This window comes from Drosophila hydei, unplaced genomic scaffold (genome assembly GCF_003285905.1).
Source record: "Drosophila hydei strain 15085-1641.00,03,60 unplaced genomic scaffold, DhydRS2 tig00008114-arrow-pilon, whole genome shotgun sequence".
NCBI lineage: Eukaryota > Metazoa > Arthropoda > Insecta > Diptera > Drosophilidae > Drosophila > Drosophila hydei.
The window spans coordinates 5,440,449-5,461,971 of record NW_022045827.1 but is presented as its reverse complement, the minus strand read 5'-3'; the positions used below and the strand labels follow the sequence as shown (position 1 = coordinate 5,461,971).

General features: G+C 36.4%; 1 protein-coding gene across 21 annotated transcripts; it reads left to right on the top strand.

Moving 5' to 3' along the window:
• Positions 1–6: 6 nt before the first annotated feature.
• On the top strand, positions 7–21,043 carry LOC111605574 (sodium/hydrogen exchanger 3). Of its 21 annotated transcripts, XR_002751816.2 has the most exons (22): positions 7–469; positions 1,967–2,213; positions 4,153–4,416; positions 6,434–6,630; positions 6,779–6,899; positions 7,222–7,360; positions 7,460–7,677; positions 7,747–8,039; positions 8,168–8,293; positions 8,380–8,567; positions 8,915–9,053; positions 9,660–9,674; positions 11,154–11,210; positions 11,317–11,403; positions 11,465–11,546; positions 12,275–12,397; positions 13,182–13,394; positions 15,384–15,596; positions 16,155–16,497; positions 17,263–17,574; positions 18,194–18,398; positions 19,905–19,983. XR_002751816.2 is itself a non-coding variant. In XM_023324163.2 (21 exons), the coding sequence occupies exons 1-21, from the start codon at positions 23–25 to the stop codon at positions 20,425–20,427; spliced, it is 4,317 nt and encodes a 1,438-aa protein (XP_023179931.2). In that variant the 5' UTR covers positions 7–22; the 3' UTR covers positions 20,428–21,043. The 21 variants fall into 21 exon arrangements, 17 of the variants coding, with proteins under 17 accessions (XP_023179931.2, XP_023179930.2, XP_023179928.2 ...); XR_003944287.1 differs by lacking the exon at positions 17,263–17,574; XR_002751817.2 differs by lacking the exon at positions 18,194–18,398 and having other exon boundaries at positions 17,263–17,672; positions 19,905–19,976.
• Positions 21,044–21,523: the final 480 nt, after the last annotated feature.

Genomic DNA, 21,523 nt, shown 5'->3' with positions numbered 1-21,523 from the left:
GACGCCAGCGTTGCAGCAACAAATGAACCTCGCCCGCCGCGCCTGCTGGAGCAGCTGCACACGCACAGCTCCCACTCCAAGTTCCGTTTCCAATTCCAATTCCAGTTCCAGTTCCCATACGAGTTATCGCTCTGCTGCTATAAAAACTCAATTGCTCGAGAGAACAGCTTGCCAGGCAGCGTATCGAATGGTACGAAATCAAAGCGTGCACCGCTTGGCTGCACCACCACCAATCGCACCACCGAGTGAGCAGCCATCAGCAACCATAAAAATATGTAAATACAGTGACAGCGGCAGCTGGCAGCGGCAACTGTTGCTGCTGTTGTGCGGCATTTGCTTACTCCTGGGCGGCATTGAAGCCCGTCCCAATATGAGTGCATCCAGCAGCTCCAGCTCCAGTTCCACCACCAGCACCAGCACCAGCTCCAGCTCCACAGTGAAGCCAGCGGAAGCTATCACACAGCTAAACGTAAGTGTGAACATTTAATTTATATATTTCCGGTCATCATAAGCCTTCAAGCTGTCATCTGCTTGATACAGCTTTACAACTGATAACGATTGCCATTTGCAGACAATTCAATTTTAATTCCTTTTAATTTGCATTATTATTAAAATTTTTTAATTTTTAAAATTTTAAAATTTTTTACCATGAATTTTTCTTAAAAATTTCTTAAAGCTTTTAAAATCAAGTTCCTTTTTTTCAATATTACTGAGATTAGGATCCAGAGTATCTTTTGTTCCCTTTGAATCTTTTGTTCTTTTGAACAGAACTTTCATTTTCTGCTATGCATTCCATCTGACTTGTTTTAATTTTAATTAATTAAGAATCTTTAAGCTTATCTTAAATGAAATCTGTTTTTTTTGTATAAAATATTTAAACCTATCTCAATCCACAATCATTCACCATTTCCTTGAACAATTTCCTTCAACTCTCCAATTTTAAATTTTAAATTTTCCACGCTTTCATTGCCTTAAATCAATTCATTAATAATTAATGAACTGTCATTTGCTTGCAAGTGCTTTTTAACTGATTTCAAATGATTTCTAAGTGCTGACAATTTGGTTAGTCAGTTGTAAGTTAGTATAAAATACCTTTAACTGACAGGCAGCTATCAATTCTGTCTGCTGAAAACAGACAACGCCGGGTCATTACAGTTCAGTGAAGCTTCCCTTTCCTTCTCGAGTAAAATAAATTCAGCTAGTTTATTGGGCTTCCTTTTGTCAGTCCGCTTAACGGCAGTAATTCGTAGGACTTGCCCCAGTTAGTTATACCCAGCTTTTGGCTCATTCACTCATCCATCAACAAATCCAGCTACAACGCAAAAAAAATGCCTTTAATTATGATAATTGGCCAAGTTGAAGCATCGCAAAACGTTGCAAATGTCTCCTGTCATGAGTTATTAACAAATGTTTCGACTGACGTCAATCGTTGACAGGCAGACGGACAGCCGACTGAAGATATAGTATGTGATACATATATGACAGTTAAAGCTTTAAGAGATAAATGTAGTTTGTAATATGACAGGGATTACTTCAGTTCCAGTTAGCTAGTTAGAAAGATAAATGCAGTTGATGTCATAAAATAATAACTCAAGATAATGAGGGATTATGATAAAAAATTGCTAAAAAAAAATGAAAAGAATAGCAGAAAGTTAAGTTGTTCATATGCGTACGCCAGAAAGAAACGAAAAAAAAAACACTGACCTATAACAACATATCATTGAAACTGTTAACCGACTTATGATAAATTATGTATAAGAATTTCATTCATGAATTTTTCCGATGGGTGAATCACCTTTCAATTAACTGTCTGGCTGTTCGATAAATTCCCTGCGATTGACATTATTTATGGACAATTACCAAAATGTGTACCAAAATTCGACCCGCTAGGAGTCGAACCAACTATAGTGGCGCAATGGCCAATGATTGCTTTTATGCTTATATCCTTTCGCCCCAACACATTTAGCTGGCGCAGACGACAACGTCGTTGTTACCTGCGTCAACAGCGTTGCCGCCACCTCTGCCGTATGCCGCACACCTGAAAGCTGACGTCCACGATGGGAAGGACCTGTTCGATGTGTCGCTCGATGATGATGAGGAGGAAGGACATCATCACACGGAACGCTACCCACTTTCCCAAGTGGATTTTGCACGGGTAAAGACGCCGTTCATAATTGGCATTTGGATACTATCGGCGAGCATAGCCAAAATCGGTTCGTATAATTAGTATATATTGTATATAGTACCTACAATATTTATATATATGTTCAGTATAGTACTCTAGTTGCTGTGCGTGGGCAGCGGTTGCCAGGCAAGCAAAATCAATATGTTTTATATAACGTCGACTCTGCCGCTGTCACTGACATGCAGATTTACGTCGAAACGTAAGCGTGTGTGTGAGTGTGTGTAGTGTGCCTGTATTACTGTGTAGGTGTGCAGCCCTGTCCCAGCTGAAGGACATTGCATAAGCATCAGCCAAGTGCGCAACAAGCACAGCGAAAACCTTGACACTGCCCCCCAAAAAAACAACCCCAAAAAAAATTTAACTCAATCCCAGCGCCGACCCTCAACCTCCAGCCAAAGCCCCAGGAGCAACAATTTGCTGATTGCATAAACCATTTTGGCTGCAATCTCGAATGCTACTGACACCTCTCCCGTTGACCCCTTCGTGCACTTGACTTCGTTATCTGCTTGGCTTGCTCTTACAGCCGGTTTGAGCATTGGCAGGATTTTTTTGTAGCTCGCTTTTGCGCAAAAATCCATTTGCTGAAGGCCACCAAATATGCGCCCCAAAGGCACACGCAGCACCACTCCAACCACCCACCCATTGTTGGCTTCTTTTTATGATCAACTCCCTGCTGCTGCGCATCAGCCAGGGCCACAAGTGACCAGAGCCACTTATATAATTATAAGGAACACTCTCAAAATGATGCCAAAATTATGCAAAAGCAAATTAAATAAAACTCGCGCTTAAACTTAATGACACTTTCTGAGGATAGCTGGCCACGGGATCTGAATAAATTGCATAGCAGAAAGAGCATTATTTAAAGGTTCAATTTTCTTTATATTTAGTATATATTGATGGCTATATATTTTCTATAATTATATTATAGCGCTCTATTTTGTTAGCCTTAACAAATATAATGAAAAGCGTTTATGAGTTTTGTGCAAAGTACAGCTTGATATTGAAGCTAGACTCTGGAAATTCAGAATATATATAGGTATCATAGTCTTATAAAGATTTTTCCGATATCTCCATTAGAGACTTAACAAATCGGGCTATACTAAATTTGGTATAGCAGAAATTAAATTATTTAAAGTGCTTGAAATATAGACTATATACTCGCGTAGACACAGCTAGACCTAAAATATATTGTAGATATATATCTACGCCCATTGAGTTGAGCCCGAGTAAAATTGTATCTTGTACAAATTTAGAGCTAGAAACTCAAAATATATGTTATTGCTGGCCTTCTCTATTGGTTTACTATTTAAATAATATATTACTGCCTCCTGCAGCCTCTTAAGATTAACCAAACATTATTTCATGAATTTTAGCTACGAATATTTTAGATATTTCAGAATTTGTAATAGAAATGTTCATATATATATTTTTCCATTAACTTTAACTATGCTAAATAATAGGAAATTTAAAAAAAATTGAGATGAAAATAATTTCAGATGTTTCAAATATATTTTCTGTTTTTTTTTCTAATGTAAATTTTTTATAGCAGCTTTGCCAGCAAAATAAAAATAAATTCTTGCAAATACATTCGCGCATATTCGCATTTAAGTGCCATAAGTACCTTGTTTTATGTAGCACAGTGTAATATATAGTGTAGTCGTCTAAGCCATTGACCCAAATACAAAAATCAGCAATATAGGCATAGCGTTTATATACGAGGTCTATGGTAGGGTGTCTGGTGGTAAGATTTCCATGTAAATGGGCGTTTGCTCAAATGGAAATAGTTTTTGTCTCGCTTTTTATAGTCAGTGTAACTTTAGCAAAAGTATTCGTTTGCCACGCCTACACCGACGCCCACAGAACTACTCCGTTATGTAGATATATGCAAATTCATGGGCATTGTGAGTCCCCTTTCAAGTTGCTGCATATATAATTTCTATTTGTTTTCCTTTGACATTTCATTTCAGGCTTTCACATGACACCCAAGTTGCATCTGATATTTCCGGAATCCTGTCTGCTGATTGTCGTGGGCGTGGTCATAGGCGTTGTGCTCTACTTTTGCACGGACGTTGCCGTCTCCCCACTCACACCGAACACCTTCTTCTTCTATATGCTGCCGCCGATAATTTTGGATGCGGGCTACTTTATGCCGAATCGCATGTTCTTCGACAACCTGGGCACCATCCTGTTGATGGCCGTCGTCGGCACCATCTTCAATGTGGCCACAATCGGTAAGCGAAGCCATTGAATTGATTTTTGTTGAGGTTGCGTCATCGTCATCGCAATCGCGTCAACGCTGCCAATCGAGTGGAACGTGGCCCTTAACAGCGCAGACATTGAAGTGATTGCTCAGCCGTGACTGCACCACTTGATGGTGGATCACACTCATCCATTACGCCCGCAAGCTCAATTCATTTGCTCCTTTATGTCAATGGAGCCTAACAAAAAGCACAGTTGGCTTGATTACAGGTTGCTTTGCAAGCACTTGCTCTTATCTTTTAAATGCTTGGATGATATCAGAGTTGTTCATTTAAGCTGCAAATATTCCTTCCGAGCCAAGCACAGAGTTAGACATAATTTCATTAAGTTTAATCTTTATTCTCTTAGAAATTTTAAGCTCATTTAAATAATTTTAAAATGTCTTGTCCAGTCTACGTTTTTCATGTTAAGTATCTAATTTCAAGCTTAAACCTTTTGGGAATTTTAAACTAATGAGCGATGCCAAAAAGAATATTCAAAGTTAAAGATATTTTTATTTTTTTTTATATATTTTCTATTTATATACCTATTATAATATATAATGTCAGTGCAGCGTAGCGTTAACTCTCAACATTTCAATTGCAATTTTCACACGCTGACAAAGTAAACAAACTTACCAGATACATACATATATGGAGCATTACTTGGTACTCATTACAATGGCGACACGCTTGTTACACTCCCCCACACACACACGTGAATATTTCTGGCACGCGAACAGCAAGCAACACACATTGTTGTCCAAGGGCAGGGCAACATGCGCATGAGGCGTAGGGACAGGTGGGCGGGAGGGGACAGTTGTAGATGACCGTTTAGACGTGATTTATGCCAAATGTAGCACCACATGCGATTGATGTGTATGTGTGCATACGCATACATATACACATACATATGCATGCAAGTAACTAGGGTAATTTTTGGGGAAGAGACCGCTAATGATGTAGGCACGAGGCACTACGCTCGGTTGGCGCACATGCCCCAAAAGTGAATTAAATGAAAAATAAGCAAATATTTACAGATCTGAGAGATTTTATTACAGCTAATGGTTGACGAATGTGAGATAAAGTCAACTTTGACATTCATATTAAGTTTTAGTATTTGTTTGGGCAAACAAAAATTTAGGTCGCAGTTGCTCGGACTTGCAGAAATTGTATTACATGGACTTTCCCCAGCATCTTACTGCCTTACTTTTTTATTCATAGCTATTTATGCTAATACTACGACGGCTGCTACTACATTTACGAGCTTTCTTTACTTCTACTAAAATCTATATGTCAGTTGTAATTGCTTTTCTACTACTATATCTACTTGTGACTTTTTGGTACTACTATTAATAAAGCTATTCCTACTACTATTTCGACTACTTTATTAAGTCAGTTACTTACTACTTACTGCTAAAGTTCGTTTTAATACAGTTACTATTTACTACTGCGACTTTGCTTCTTGCTGCTTCTGCTACTACTTTTTATATTGCTACAAGCTTGACAGCTACTACTACTACTATATTTACTACTACTATATTTACTACTACTATATTTACTACTACTTCTACTAATATATTCTCCTACTACTACTATATTTACTACTACTACTACTATATTTACTACTACTTCTACTACTATATTTTCTACTACTATATTTACTACTACTACCAGTATATTTTCTACTACTATATTTTCTACTACTTCTACTAATATATTTACTACTACTACTACTATATTTACTACAACTACTACTACTATACTACTCACTGCTATTAATTTCGCAATCTAAGCTGACCTTGTATAATCTCATCAATACTCGAAGTTTTAATATCAATTTCAACAAATAACCCCATATAGATACAACGTATTCCCATTTCAAAAGCGCTAAAATAACTCAGCTTAATTAACTGTGTGCACACGTGGCGACGTCTGCAATTGACAGTGCAATAAATTGAAAAGCAGCAATAGCTGGAAGTAGAGATTCATGTCGGTCCTTGCATTGCAGGTGGCTCTCTGTATGCGTGTGGGGTGTGCGGCATCTTTGGCGATGAGACGCCCAAGCTATTGGATGTCTTTCTATTTGCCTCGCTTATTTCCGCCGTGGATCCGGTGGCCGTGCTGGCCGTATTCGAGGAAATACACGTCAATGAGATTCTCTACATTGTTGTCTTCGGCGAATCCCTGCTAAACGATGCCGTTACGGTAAGTACGCGTACTTTTATTGGATGATGCGCCTGGAACTTTTACAAGCCCATTAAATCATCGTTTGAGACTGAAGCAGCTCTTCGAAATGCAACTACTGATGATTGTTAGTAGCTGGCTATACTATATGCATTTGATGTGCTTCCAGGTTGTCATGTACCACATGATGGAAGTCTATAACGAAATTGGATTGCCGCACATTATGGCCCAGGACATTGCTAGCGGCGTTGGCTCCTTTTTTGTTGTGGCTCTTGGAGGCACTGCCATAGGTAAGACACAAATCCAATTAGTGTAAATATATTGACACAAACGGTAAGTATTGAATATACGCTATAAATATGGGTAGAATAAAGACATATTCAATCAGCTGCACTGCATTATAAATCAGTTATGAATATTGAACTTGTAAATGTGCTCTTGCCGGGAGTGCCCGACTAGGGGCACCCTGCACCCTGGGTAGAGCTGCTATTCCGAACATTCTACGCTTACTACCATTTCCAATGGGTTCAGGGTATAACATGAAGATGTTCAGTATATAAAAATGTATTCCTCTTCCATACATCTTATATATATTTTATTTTCATGTCACAGGCATTATTTGGGGCTTCCTGACGGGTCTGGTAACACGCTTTACGGATCATGTGCGTGTCATAGAACCCATATTTATATTTGTTATGGCTTATCTGGCGTATCTAAATGCGGAAATCTTTCACATGAGCGGTATTCTAGCGTGAGTATCATATAAGTATAGCCTATATAAACAGAGTCATAACTGAGCAACTCCCTCTATCTCTCTCTCTCTCTCTCTCTCCCTCTCTCTCATTCGCAGCATTACATTCTGTGGCATTACAATGAAGAACTATGTGGAATCGAATATATCGCAAAAATCGCACACGACCGTTAAATATGCCTTGAAAATGTTATCCAGCTCGGCTGAAACAATTATATTTATGTTCCTAGGCGTGGCCACTGTCAATAATATGCACGTATGGAATACGTGGTTTGTGGTGCTGACCATTACCTTCTGCTCCGTATTCCGCGTAATCGGTGGGTGCTCTAACTGCCCTTCTGAATGTCAAAAATTTAAAATCCTAATGCTCCAATCTACCTGTACAGGTGTCATTATATTGTCGGCCATTGCCAATCGTTTTCGACTGCACAAATTGTCGCGAGTGGATCAGTTCGTCATGTCATATGGCGGCCTACGTGGTGCTGTTGCCTTTGCTCTCGTGTTGCTCGTCGATGAGAAGGTGGTCAAGCATAAGAATATGTTTGTAACCACAACCATAGCTGTGATCTACTTTACGGTGTTTCTGCAAGGCATCACCATAAAGCCGCTTGTCAAGATACTAAATGTGAAGCGAGCCAATAAACGCAAACCCACGATGAACGAACGCATACACGAACGTGTAAGTGAATGTTAAATATTTGACAGCTAGTTATCAATTTTAGTTTGCTAAACAATAGAACTTAAATCTATATTTGCGAACAGCTTTTAAGTTACTTGAATTTTACTTAAATTGATTATTTTCTTTAGTTCATGGATCACTTGATGGCTGGCATTGAGGATATTGTGGGCAAGACGGGCAACTACAATGTGCGTGATAAGTTCAAGCGTTTCGACAATCGCTTCATACGCCCACTGCTGATCAGAGATCTGAAGGTAGGCAGCGAGCTGCGCAGCCCAAGCTAGTTTTAGTCTGGAATTATCTATGCTCTTTTTGCCTATTTTTTTTTACTTTTCTTCAGGGCGCTGAACCCAAAATTATTGAGACATACTCCAAGCTGACCATGCGCGATGCCATGGAGGTGATGCGTCGCAATCCGTCAACAATTGGCCAGATGACGGGCACCGAGTCGATGAGTGCTCTGTTTAGGAATTATACCAATAATTATATTGGTGGCAGGTGGGCACCGCCAACCATATACACCACCTGGTAAACGAATTTTGGATAATCGATATACAATAATCGATAACGATAACAATAGCAGTACAATGCATGTATGCAACAAATTAAACAACAACTTTGTAATCCTTAATTAGCATGAACAGCACAATGTTTACCAAACTATTCGATTGGCTCCTAATTTGTACACTCAATAATACTTCTTTGTCTCTCTCTCTCTCTCTCGCTCTTACACTATTATTCTCTATATATTACTTTTGCATATCTGAAATTCGTTTATCTGTATCTTTGGTTAATACTTGGTAGTGCTATATATATGAACTAAGAATTTAGTTATATTGATTCCACATCTCTTGTTAAACTCTTAATTCGCACAGTCCCAGCTTAACAAATCTGGACAATTCATGCTCCCACAACCTGGATATGGCTGAACTGGACTACAATCCATCCAAGAAGGATTTGACCGATGCCAAGATACATCACCTGTTAGCCGAAGAACTAAAGCCCTATAGAAGGGTATGTATACAAATGATAAAAGAGTTCAGCATTTCAGCATAATAATTGATTTTGGTTTGGTTTTCTATGATATAGCAGTACCAGTTTTATCGACTACTACTATATATCTTATAGCCTATTCACATACATATACACACACAGCCCAAGTTCTTGAATACTAACCCAATATATGATATATATATCACAATTCTAATCGATCTCACCAGAAATACTTGACGCCTCGTAGTCGTATTTGTATTTTATGCTTTCACCTTAGTTTCCTTTTTGGGCATTTGGTTTTGAGACACGCTTCTCTCTCTATCTCTCTACCTCTCTCTCTTTCTCAATATATATATATCTATATTTATCTCTCTATCTCACACTCTCTATATACATATGCTGACTATATCTATATATTTAGATATATTTGTAATTAATCGTTTGTTTGATTTCTTCCCGTTGTTACGAACTCAACTTCGACTTCAACTTCTCGTCAACGTCACGTATTCAACTAAACCAAAAAATAAACAAAAAAATATATATCCAAAAACTACTTCAAATTTTTGTGTGCTTTGAAAATTATTTACGAAACTGTACAAAAATATTCAAATATTTTCGTAATGAAAGGCTTCCATACAAATGGTACGAATAAATTGGTTCAAACTGATTTAAGATTTTGGTTTTTCGTTTTGATTTCGTTTGATTACAAATTTTACTAACTAATTTTAATTAAAAACAATTTTTTCTGTATATGTTACACTCTTTGTGGGTCTGTACTAATGACCACAAAACGTTTTTGTAATGCATATAATTAATTATATTAATTATACTAATTAATTAACAGTTTCTAGTAAATATCTAAATGTATATCAATTGGTGTCTATATAAAACAAAACAGTTTAAATAATCGTATTAAACAAATTTTCTATAAATGGCTAATAACTCTCACATATATATATGTATACTTAAATTCAATTTGATAAAGCTCAAACTCAGTTGTGTTATTTATTCTTATTTTATTTTAATTTAATAGAACACTTACATTCATTGTACATCAAGCAAGCTACGAAACATGGTTAGATATAGGTATACATAGATTCAATACATCAAATTGATTCAGCTAGAGCCTAGATCAGCTCATTTAATAAATATTCAAATATATTAATAATATTATTAATTTAAATAGTTTGGCTTAGAAATAGAAGAAGTAACTTAAAAATAAATGCCACAAATCTTATATCAGATTATTCGTAACTCAAAAAATGATGGATAAAGCTAAGACTAGCTTTGTTCTTAGATTTTCTTCAGCAGAAACATTTGTTTTTTAATTAAAAACTTTACAAAATATTTAATTTGACACCTGAATTAAGTCCTTTAAACAGTATATTGAAAAGACGCACATAATTTATTTTGTTTTGGATTGCTTTTTCACTTATTTTGGACTAAAGATACTATGCAAGATACTTATGACACTCACTGTTTAGCAACAAGCAAATCTATATAAACATATAATCATAAATGTTGTGTTACAATTTATATACCTCTAATATTATATATACATAGATACTCTTTACAAAATATAAATTTCAGCTTTCAGATGAAAGTTCAAAGTATAAATTTGTGCCTGAATCAGATGAAGATATATAGAATAAATATTGGATTTCTACAATGAACTAAACTATATTACAGAATTATATAAATTTAAATATTAATTTGTTTATACATTAAAGTTTCTTTTCCGCTTTAATTGTAAATGTATTTTTGGAAAGAGTATTATTGCTTCGGCTGTTCCGAAGTTAACCCTCAATTGCTGTGCCTAAATGCACTGGCTTCAGTAACACTATAAATATTTATAAATATACATATATAATTGTATTATTCAGATCGTATAATCTCTATGTACAAATGTTATGCGACATCTTTACACCATAATCAATTGTTGTTTTTGCTAGTTTTCAGCAAATTTAAATTAATCAATTTTTTTTGTGTGAAATAAATGTTAAGCAATGCCCCGATGCTAGTTAATCCTTTTAACGATTTATATATATATCACCTAAGAACACTATACGTTCGTCTTTGTCTGATCTTGCATTAAATGTGCTTTCGTAATATTCCTTACAGCACCGTCGTCTTAGTTATAGCCGACACGCAGTAGATGACAGAGATTTGTCCACACAGGTGAGTTCATAAAGACACATTGACAAATCTCTGAGAGCACTTATGTAGAACTGCTTCAAATACATATATATATATAAATATAATTTCTATATATATCTAATTTTAGGTCAATTATAAAATGCAAATGAATTTCCGTCGCATGTTCAACGATCGCAAACATCACAAGCGCAGCAAACGTGGCGCCAGCAATAAGGTAAGGGAATATCCCTAATCTGAAATTGAAAATTGTATTCTAATGACTATGATTTCTGCAGGAGACGAAAGAGAATGTCAAACAGAATCATGTCTCGTTCCATGATTTTCAGCAAAACGGCACCACGAAGCAGCTCTCCAATGGTACGAATACGAATTCGAGTTCAAACCATTCACGCAAAAAATCTTACAGAAAAAGACATACTCACAATTCACTTAACAAATATCGTAGATTAGACATAGGTAAATGCCGCTAAATGAATACAGCAAATTAAATATTAAAAGAAAAAAAAAACTAAACTAATTCCAACAATTTGTAGTAGCATCTGTAGAGAGCTCTATACAAAATTCAAATTTATCAGTTTGATTATATAGACCGTAGCTGTCCCAGATGCAATCTGAGCATTTAAGTAGATTTATTTCAATTTTTATGATTTTACCTCCATCAATACAATATAACCAAGTCTAACCCGCACATCATTATATTTAAGTTTCTTATAAGCATGTTAGGGGCTCGTAAAATATTACAAAAAATATTGAAATTTCTTAGTAAATTATATCCTATTTTACGAGCCCTTTTTTACATAATCCCTCACATTTTGTTACTAATCTTTTTACATAAGTTTATTTAACAAAAAATTGGTTACTAAATCTAAATACCCAAAAATCTTTCTTTTATCTTCCTCCTTCGACACGCGCTTTCCTTCCCGATGCCTACCAAAAACAATTGGTTGAAAATGATAAAAAAAAAAACATTTGTTTTGCACATTTAACAACACTGACAACACGCACTCACCAAACCAACCCATTTTGTATTTAACAATACCATCAATGATATATATAATAATACGATACGATGATATCATCTAAAGACTATATTAACGATGTGCTTAATGAAACAGCCGAGGATTGCCCACAGAATCCGAATGAGATCAATGTCATTGGACCCAGCGACGATTGGGACGATGGTCTAACATTCACAGCAAAATCATCACGTAAGTTTCATTAGCTTCTCTATGTTCCATTTGTACGTCATTAATCCTTGACTAATTTGTGTAAGCGACATGCCATATAGGGCTATTGGTGGCCGGGCCATTGCATTGCCTTATAAGAGTTATGGTTTCCATGTTTCTCATTTATCGGTTGAACCTCTAGCGATATGTGCTGAGCACCCGATCGGTGGTTATATAGCTATAGCCGATTTGTGTTCTTCTTCTTTATTCTTTTTTGATTTTCTTTTCTATCTGAACAACTGACTACACAAAAATGCCATCAAGTATTTCATTTGATTCTCTAACAAAATGAGGCTTAAGCCAGACTTGATCTATATGATATTACACTGTCCGACACAACAGCTTAAAGTACAGTCAATATCCTTTTGAAAGTTTAAAAATATTTTGTACAATTTACTCTGTAAACAAATTTAGCTAATTATTATATCAAGTAGCCAAAGTTGTTTTGCTGTTAAAATCTAGATGGAAACTTTTCTAATTTATTGATTTGCTCACACTTTAATCACACCTGAACCGACCCAAACAATAACAAATGAACCCTACAGCCAAAGCTTTTGCTAAACTTTTTTGACATTTTAATTTTGATCACCTAAAAGCGCCCTTAAACGCGTAAACTTTGGGTAGTACCCAAAATAAATAAAAAAAATGCTATAACGACAATATTTCTATATATATTTTTTTTATCCCTATTTTATGCCTATCCAATTTCATTTGATTTGACATATCAATATGTTGCTCGATATATCCGCATATATCCGTATATTAGCTGACTCGGATCGCGCCAATAATAACTCTCTGATAGCGCATATACAAAACCTGCCCGGTTTTGATGCATCTAAAGCGCGCATCGTTCAGCATTATGCGCCCAAACTTGAGGACGGTCCTCAGCCAGAACTAGACTCACCCGATCCACCAGTTGGACCCACAGCGGCCGAACTGATCCTGCCCTGGCGACGGGATCGTTCATACCAGAGCATTGGTAAACAATATCAACAAGAAAACAACAAAAAATATCTATAATTACCTGAAGAATCTTTGGCTATACAAAATATGTATATTCAATCACATACTTAGCGACATTCCATATATTCCATTATGCATACACCTATGATATACATACACATCTGTAGATCATCCGCTTAGGCTTGACACACACAATATCTCTCAAGTTCCTCATATCAATTATATAGGAAAAATATATTAAATACAAAATAAAGCCAGCATTTATATTCTTGTAAATATTCCAAAAGAAAAATATTTAAAAATTCCTTAAATTGTCACAATTTTCCCATTTAAAGTTTCTAACTTAAAGTTTTGTCAGCATTTGCAGTTGAGAGAAGCGTAATGAAAGGGATCCAATTTATCATTGATTAAGACATTTATAGTCGGGACACTGTTCACTTTATAACTGGCGCTGAAACTTATTTTTCTGCGCTTCTCTCTTTAACTTTAGCAGCTCATATTTCCATTCACTCGATTGCCATTCTTCACTCATACAAAATGATTTGGGACAAAGAAAAGTTCTTTGAATAAGCATAGCCATAAAATCGTATAATTTATCATTATCTTATAAAAGTTGAATGTACAAACGTAAATTGTGCTAAAGCATTTAATGACGCTATTTAAGCTATACCGAGTTTAATTTAGTTGCTTCTTTCTTTTTCTATTTTCCATATTTTATTATTTTTAACAGAAATGTACTGAGGCCCAATTTAATTTAGTTCCTGTTAAATAAAAATTATTATTTATAAAAATTCTCATAAAGTCATGAATTGGCAACATTAGATTACGAAACTCATGATGGTTTAACTGTCTGTTAAAAGTTAGCAGCTAGATCAGCTGACAGTCTACTTTAATGGGAACAAGATACAACTGGGCCTATGTATTATGTAACTTTCTTCGTCTATGTTCCTTAACTGTCTTAAATAGTTGTCATCGATGTCTGTCAAGCGACTGATTGTTATATATATACATGTACCTAAAAACTATCACTGAATTGCTTGATCTAGAGAAAGAAAAAGAAACAAAACACCTCTGCAAGCGGCTCGTAGTTCTTGTAGTTCCATACATCCATAACTAATGATAATTACTTTAGGCGATCATCTGAAAACAGCAATGCCGAAATTCAGTATTTACATGTAGAAACCCATAATTAAATTTGAAATCACAAAAAAAAATTGAAAGCATTTCAAGCATTTCGAGCATTTTGACGCGAACCAAACAGCAAAGCAGCATGGCATTTTTGTGCATGACAAAGTTATTTGTTGTTGCCCTCCCAGAACCGTGTACTACCTCTTAAGTTTAAAGACGCATCGACACAAAAGAATATTCCCATTCCAAAATGTGTCTAAAATTATTTTTTATTTCACTTGTATCAGAATATTTTTATTACTCTTCCTTTCATACAAAAAAACGAATCGAATCGAAGGTGTCAAATATTTTTTATTTTATATATTAACTTATTAAGTACGATTGATAAATCTGTTGAAAACACATTTGTATATTCCAAATACATGCAATAAAAGTTTATTTTTATTATATAATTTGTTATTGATATGGGAAAAACCATACGAAGTCTGCCAACATTTTGCGAATTTTGAAATATAACGAACTATTTATCAAAACTACAATGCAGCCCTGAATCTAGGAATTTGTTTCGCGCTTAAGTCAGCACCAGTTCCGATATCAGTTAAGCTGCCGAATCGGTTCATTCACTGGTTCGCGTTTCATAGCTTTGTCATCTCGATTCGATTCGCTTTGAGTTATGTATGCCTATTCTAACGGAATTGTTTTGCATTTATGTTGAGCGCACTTTGTTCACATCCCAACCCTCCTCCCCTCGATATTTAGTAGTTTATCGATAACTGAGCTTAAGCGAGCTAGCCAAGTTGAACGCGCGATGCATGCAACATATGTCAAACAAGTTAAAATTGTACTGAAGAACAATTAAAAAATTTATATCCCTTAGTGGCGGAGCATCCAATACCCGAAGAAGATCGCAATCTATCGCGCGACTCGGATGGCGAACGGCGCGTGGCCACGCCCACAGCCACTGAGTCGCAGCTGCCATGGAAGCGACAGGGCGACGAGTGCACGGACGCAGTGCAGCAAAATGAGTTTCCCGCCTGGGCCTCAAACAAGGAGTATTTGGCGTATAATTCGCCCAGCGCCACCTTTCTAGGTAAGATAAAAAGTTAATCAAGCTGGTGACGAGATAATAACCAGTCCACCTCCAAGTATGGACGGGAACGGGCAGTTTTCCAACACTGAATGTACAAATTCCGTTTCCGTTTCCGTTACGACTTAAACTATTTCTGCTATTGAAATTTTAAATGTAAATTGGCTTTTCAAAAATCTCTATGAAAGAAAATAAACATATGTAAATAACTGAAGTTACATGTGTATATAACTAAATATGTATGATTCGTACGATGTATAGTTTTCTCTTGTGTTTCTTAAGTGCACCACAGCTTTGAACTCGAGACCAAACGAAACAAAACAAAAATTTCTAATTGATTGTAAATCACATGCAGTTTTTCAATATTATTTTATTTTCTTTAATTTCCTGAACTTTGTGTTTTCTTCTCTTTGCCGCATTGTTTATCCTTTGGTAACTGTTGCCCACGCCTACACACACCAACACACACACACACTCTCTCTCTCTATATCTCTCGATACCGTGTACATTTTGATGTTGCCCTCCACCAACTGTGCTCGCGCCTGAATCACGCCCACCTAGGTGGTATAAACAAGCCTAAACAGCCCAAGTCTGTCATAGGTCTGTTCCGTCGCGAAAGTTCCAGCTCAAAGGGCGGCAGCCTGGGGCTGGGCAGCAACAGCAGCGGTGCGGCGGATGCTGGCATTGCCAGCCAGGATCTAATGGCTGTGCCCACAGCAAATGCCCTGAATCCCATAGCTTCAACGTCCATGCACAATCCACGGCTGGACACTCGCTCACAGTCCATTTCGTCGAGCACATTGGGCGCCCATCTGGTTGGGCCGGACGGCCATACCGGACCCTTTCCGGTCACGGCCAGTCATCGCCGGAACGTGCGCCGTGGCTCCATGCTGGAGCTTAGCGGGTAAGTCTTTGTTACACCTGCGGCACACTGCCACACTCTGTTGTCCACACGCACACACACAGACACACACAGCTCGCACATATATGTATGTGTGTGTGTTTTGTCTATTATGTCTTTATGTAGCTTGAATGTGCAATGCATGTGGGTGTTTTGGTCATTTCTATGCTTGTTTTTTTTTCAGTGTAGATGTGTATCTTTGTTTTTCATAAGAATGTTGTTAGTTTTCATTGTGGGATAAAACATTTAAAATATCATTTTTGTTGAATGCAAGCCAATAGCTCCTACCCTAATTCGTATGAATACAAAAATATATATCATAAGCAGATGTGACTTAAGACTTTATCATGGCTTAATATAGTTTGAGAAATTCGCAATCTAAATTATCTAATGAACCCTCATATATATTTAAATATTATATTTAAAAAATATTTAAATATTATATTTTTCTTCATTTTACATTTACACATTTCATTTAAAAATAAATACGAAAAGAATTTTTGAACTAAGCATGCAAAAAATGTTAAAAATTCTGTAAAATTAAATAGTAAAAAAAAAATAGCTTTTTTTCAATTTTAAACAATTTTTAAAAAGCTTCAAAGCATTTCGCTGATTGTTTTGTGCATTTCAATATCTATATATTTTCTTTCTTATGCGAAACAATTAAATTATCCATGATTTCTTTTGTAACACTTTAATATCTGTGTGTTCTCAATTTGATTTCGAACAAAAATATGCGAATTGCGCGACTTGGCAACGACTTTGCAGACTAATAGCCACCGGACGCAGACCCAGTAGAATTTTGCTCTGTAGTCCTGGAGCTAATAATTTGCTAGAGAACACAACAACAACTACAACAACAGCCACAACAACAACAGCAACAACAGCTATCAATATCAAACCAATAATAATAACAACAACTCCTACAACAACTCCTACAACAACAACAACAACAAGCACTATCAACAATAGCAATTCAGCAAATCAAACAACCGGAAATTATAATTCCCCGAGCAACTCGTCAACAACGAACTACAGCTCACCCACATCGGAGAGCAGCGGCGCCACGTACTATTCAAAGTAATCCGAGTGCCCAAGCATAATAATACCACCAAAGGGCAATCAAAATGCAATGCAACCAAAGCCGGCCAATGTCGAATTTCAACTAATCGTATATCGTAAACCAGACAAAAAACTAACACTATATAACCTATGATCGAAACTATATATATAATTTGTATAGAGATCAGTCCACGCATATCTCATTCAGTCAGCGCAAATCAAAATTAGTGTAGTCTCTAATGCTATAACTATATATATATATATAGCTGATGTATATAAATCTAATTTGAATCAACTTTCAATCTCTCTGGCAATTGGCATTACTTCATTTCGCACTCATCAAGTATGCTATGCTATACAGAACTGGGTTCCATAATTGTATCAGTTGTCCGTATGCCTAGGCAGGAACTAAATAGATTGCGCTAACTATGTAAACTAACTCAAGTCTCTATAGTTTTTATATATAATTTTTTATAACGTTTTCTGTTTTCGACTAATTGCACTGTTATTTCCTAACATTTACCTTAACATGTAGTTAACATTTTACTAAACCCATTGCATAATCTGCTGCTATTATCGAAAAATGTGCTTTATTGCTTCAAACTTTTTTGTTTATAATTTTGAATTATATTTTTAGCGCCGTTTCAATTGAGTCCGTGTAGCTGTCTATGCCACAGCGAAACGCTTCTATCACACTTAGCAAACACAACACCACAAGACACACATAGATATATATTTTTCAAATACACAAAAACCCAAATAGTAGTCGAGCTGTTGTAAAAGTCTAGTATATGTTGGCTTTTGGCTCTTAAATATATCAAATAAACGATTCATAAATATGTGTAAGTATTTTGGCTTGCTTTATATGATTACCAAACAGTTAACAACTGTGCTAACCACCCCAAACCCAACAAGTGTTACTGTTATACGTGTTATACTAGAGGTATTCTTGTAACTGATTGACTGGTTTTGTTCGTCGTATATATGTATGGAAATTATACACATATATATGCATATATAGGCAGCTCAATTCATAGGCAAAGTTCAGAGCTTTACGCTCTACTATGGACTGGAAAATAGAAGAATTGTTAGCCATATTTAGAAGTTTATTACTGTTCACAATAGACACGTTTCAAGTAGAAATAATTTTATGAAAAAGTGCATATATATATATATATATATATATAAGATAAAAAATCCTTTATAAGATAAAAAAACTTTTATTTCTCTTAGGCATCTTAGGCATCTTCATATTACTCTCAGTCTTAGGGCTCTTAATAAATTCAATTTTATAATCAATTAGTCAGAGTATCATTATCTTTATTATCAGTACAATCAGTTACATTGAGATCTCTCTACAATTAAATACTAATATTAAGCATTCTCAAACATAAACCATTCTTACTTCAAAGAGAGCCCAACAAACTGCTGGCAGTTGTTTGAAAAAGTGTTTTATATGCGTTTGCATTACTATCTAAACAAAAACACCATTTTATACATTAGCTTTTACATGTCATCTACTCACGCTTTAAATTTGCTTTTAACTTGTTATACTTGTGCTTACGCTTCTTCTTATTTATTTACTATGATATATTCTATATATATTCTATAATATATTCATTTCTTTGAATGCCCTGAACTCTAAACTTGAGCTATTTTGAATCCTACAAGACGAGAAGAGACTGCGAGGGTTGCATTTACAGCATTTCCTTAGAATATCCGCATATGCACACGATATCCTGTGTCCTGAAGTCCTGTCAGTGCAAATGCAATCATAAATTTGACGTAGTCCGTGGTCATTCGAAGATATCTTTGTAGAGTTCATACTTTGATGGGTATCCAATCGCTATGCAGTGGGGACAGTCGTGAGGACTGAGCCAAGCATGACAGCTGGAAGTGGCCAGATGAGCAAGAACACGTAGCGCAGCCCTCTGCCACCATGTTACAATAATATTATAGGAACTAGTTCATATGAAGTGTATTAAGTGATATTGATCACTTGGTTCAGGGCATTTGCTAGTCGGATACTCTCGACTGGAGCTCAATTAATTCTTTGCTTTATTCGTGATTCAATCTTTTGGCTTTGTAGTGATTATTAAAGTAATATAAACAATTGTATTTAAACTAATTGTTAAAGTTCTTAAGTAATTAATAATTGATTCGTTTCTTAGTTATCTATCGGTAGAGGCCCCCAGTTAATTAATTAGTTGTTTTAGCCTCATTGTAACCCATGCTCATATATCGCTGCATCTCGATCAAAATTGAAGCCGCAATTGACATTTACTTTCTCTCGACTTCTCTTCACATCCATTGCCCAACCGCACACAACAACAACAACACAATCACAGTGATACAATACCCGAGGAATCCACCTATCAACACGGCCACTCCAAGTCGCTTTGTGAGCCCGCGGATGGGGATGATTGGGACGCGATGCCGCTTACTAATACCGGCGCCTCCGTCTCCGCCTCCGCGGCGGGCGAAAGAGTAATGCATGCAGGACGCGAACCTTTGCTGCCCCGTTTGCTGTCGACGCCACGCACCCAAATCCGACACATGAACGCCGGTGCCGTGGGCGGGGCTGCTGTGGGCGTGCCGGGCTGCAAGAATCAAGTGACCACCGCGCTGCTGGACTACGAGGACACGGACAGCGACACCGAGGACGAGGATGACGACGAAGGCGAGGATTTCGATTTGTATGACGATGAGAATATTGTGGTCACCACATTCACAACACCACTCACGCCACGCCCACACGAGCTGGGCAGACACGGCGGACCAGCTGGTGGTGGGGCAGCTGGCGGTGGACCCACGACCACCACCACCACCAGCATTCGCCTGACGCGCAACAATGATGAAAGCATCATTTGAGTGGCTCCAACCAGTTGGACAGCCCGTGCCCGGTCCAGATCCAGTCTTTTCCAATACGAAAAATTCAACTGAGATCAGCAACGATTACCCCCAACCTACCCATATATAGTTCGTTCTATATATACATACATTTGGCTTAAAATTTACTAAAAAAAAGAAAGCTTTACATAAACTAAATAACTAAAACTCTGTATATACCAAGTGAGAACCACTATCGACGGCATGCCGCAGATTGAATGCCCTTGCAGCAATGATTCACTGTCAATCTATACATATATTTAGAGATATTTGAATTACAATTTCAAAAATAACGACAACTTGTGAGTTGCTCTTAAATATAGTATGGACGTCAAGAATATAAGGAGATCAAATCATATACTTTGCAAGTTTAGTGACAGATCTGAAAGGCCCACTGCAAGGGCACATTAAGTACTTAGTCTAGCACACAAATTTGATTGCTTCTTTTAAAAATTGGATTCTTGAATTTTGAAAACTTATCTATTTAGATATATTCGTATTCTATTGTATTTCATGGTATTTAAGCGAGCCTAATGCAAATGTGTTCCAGAAACAATTGTGTTATCATTAACAGTTTAGCCAAAGTTCAGATTAAGTCGTGTTTTTTGCTTTTAGTTTAGATAAATTTATCCTAAATATATAATATATATATACATAAATGAGCGTAATTTGAACTGTGTTGCTAACCAGTACAGCTACAGCGTTTAGTTCAATTTTAGTCATACTTTCTATAGTGTGTAAACTAACTAATTACTAATTAAACTTACCAATAATCAGCGTGTAAAAAGTCGAAAAGTGGAAGTCAAAAAGAAGAAAGTTTTTGCCATGGAAAGTCACGTTGCAAATAATTAAAAATGTATTAATAAGTGAAACTAAATAAGTATATTACACACATACTAACTAACTAGTTCATAGCTATTTAGCAAGAGTTGTGTAATTTATAAATTATTTTTGTAAACATTTACGAGCCACAAATTGAATAATGTGAAAGTTTAGCACGAGAGGGTCGCACGACGGACTCCAAGAGTAAATCTTATCGTATAAGAAGAATGCGTGAATTTTGACTGTATGTATGACT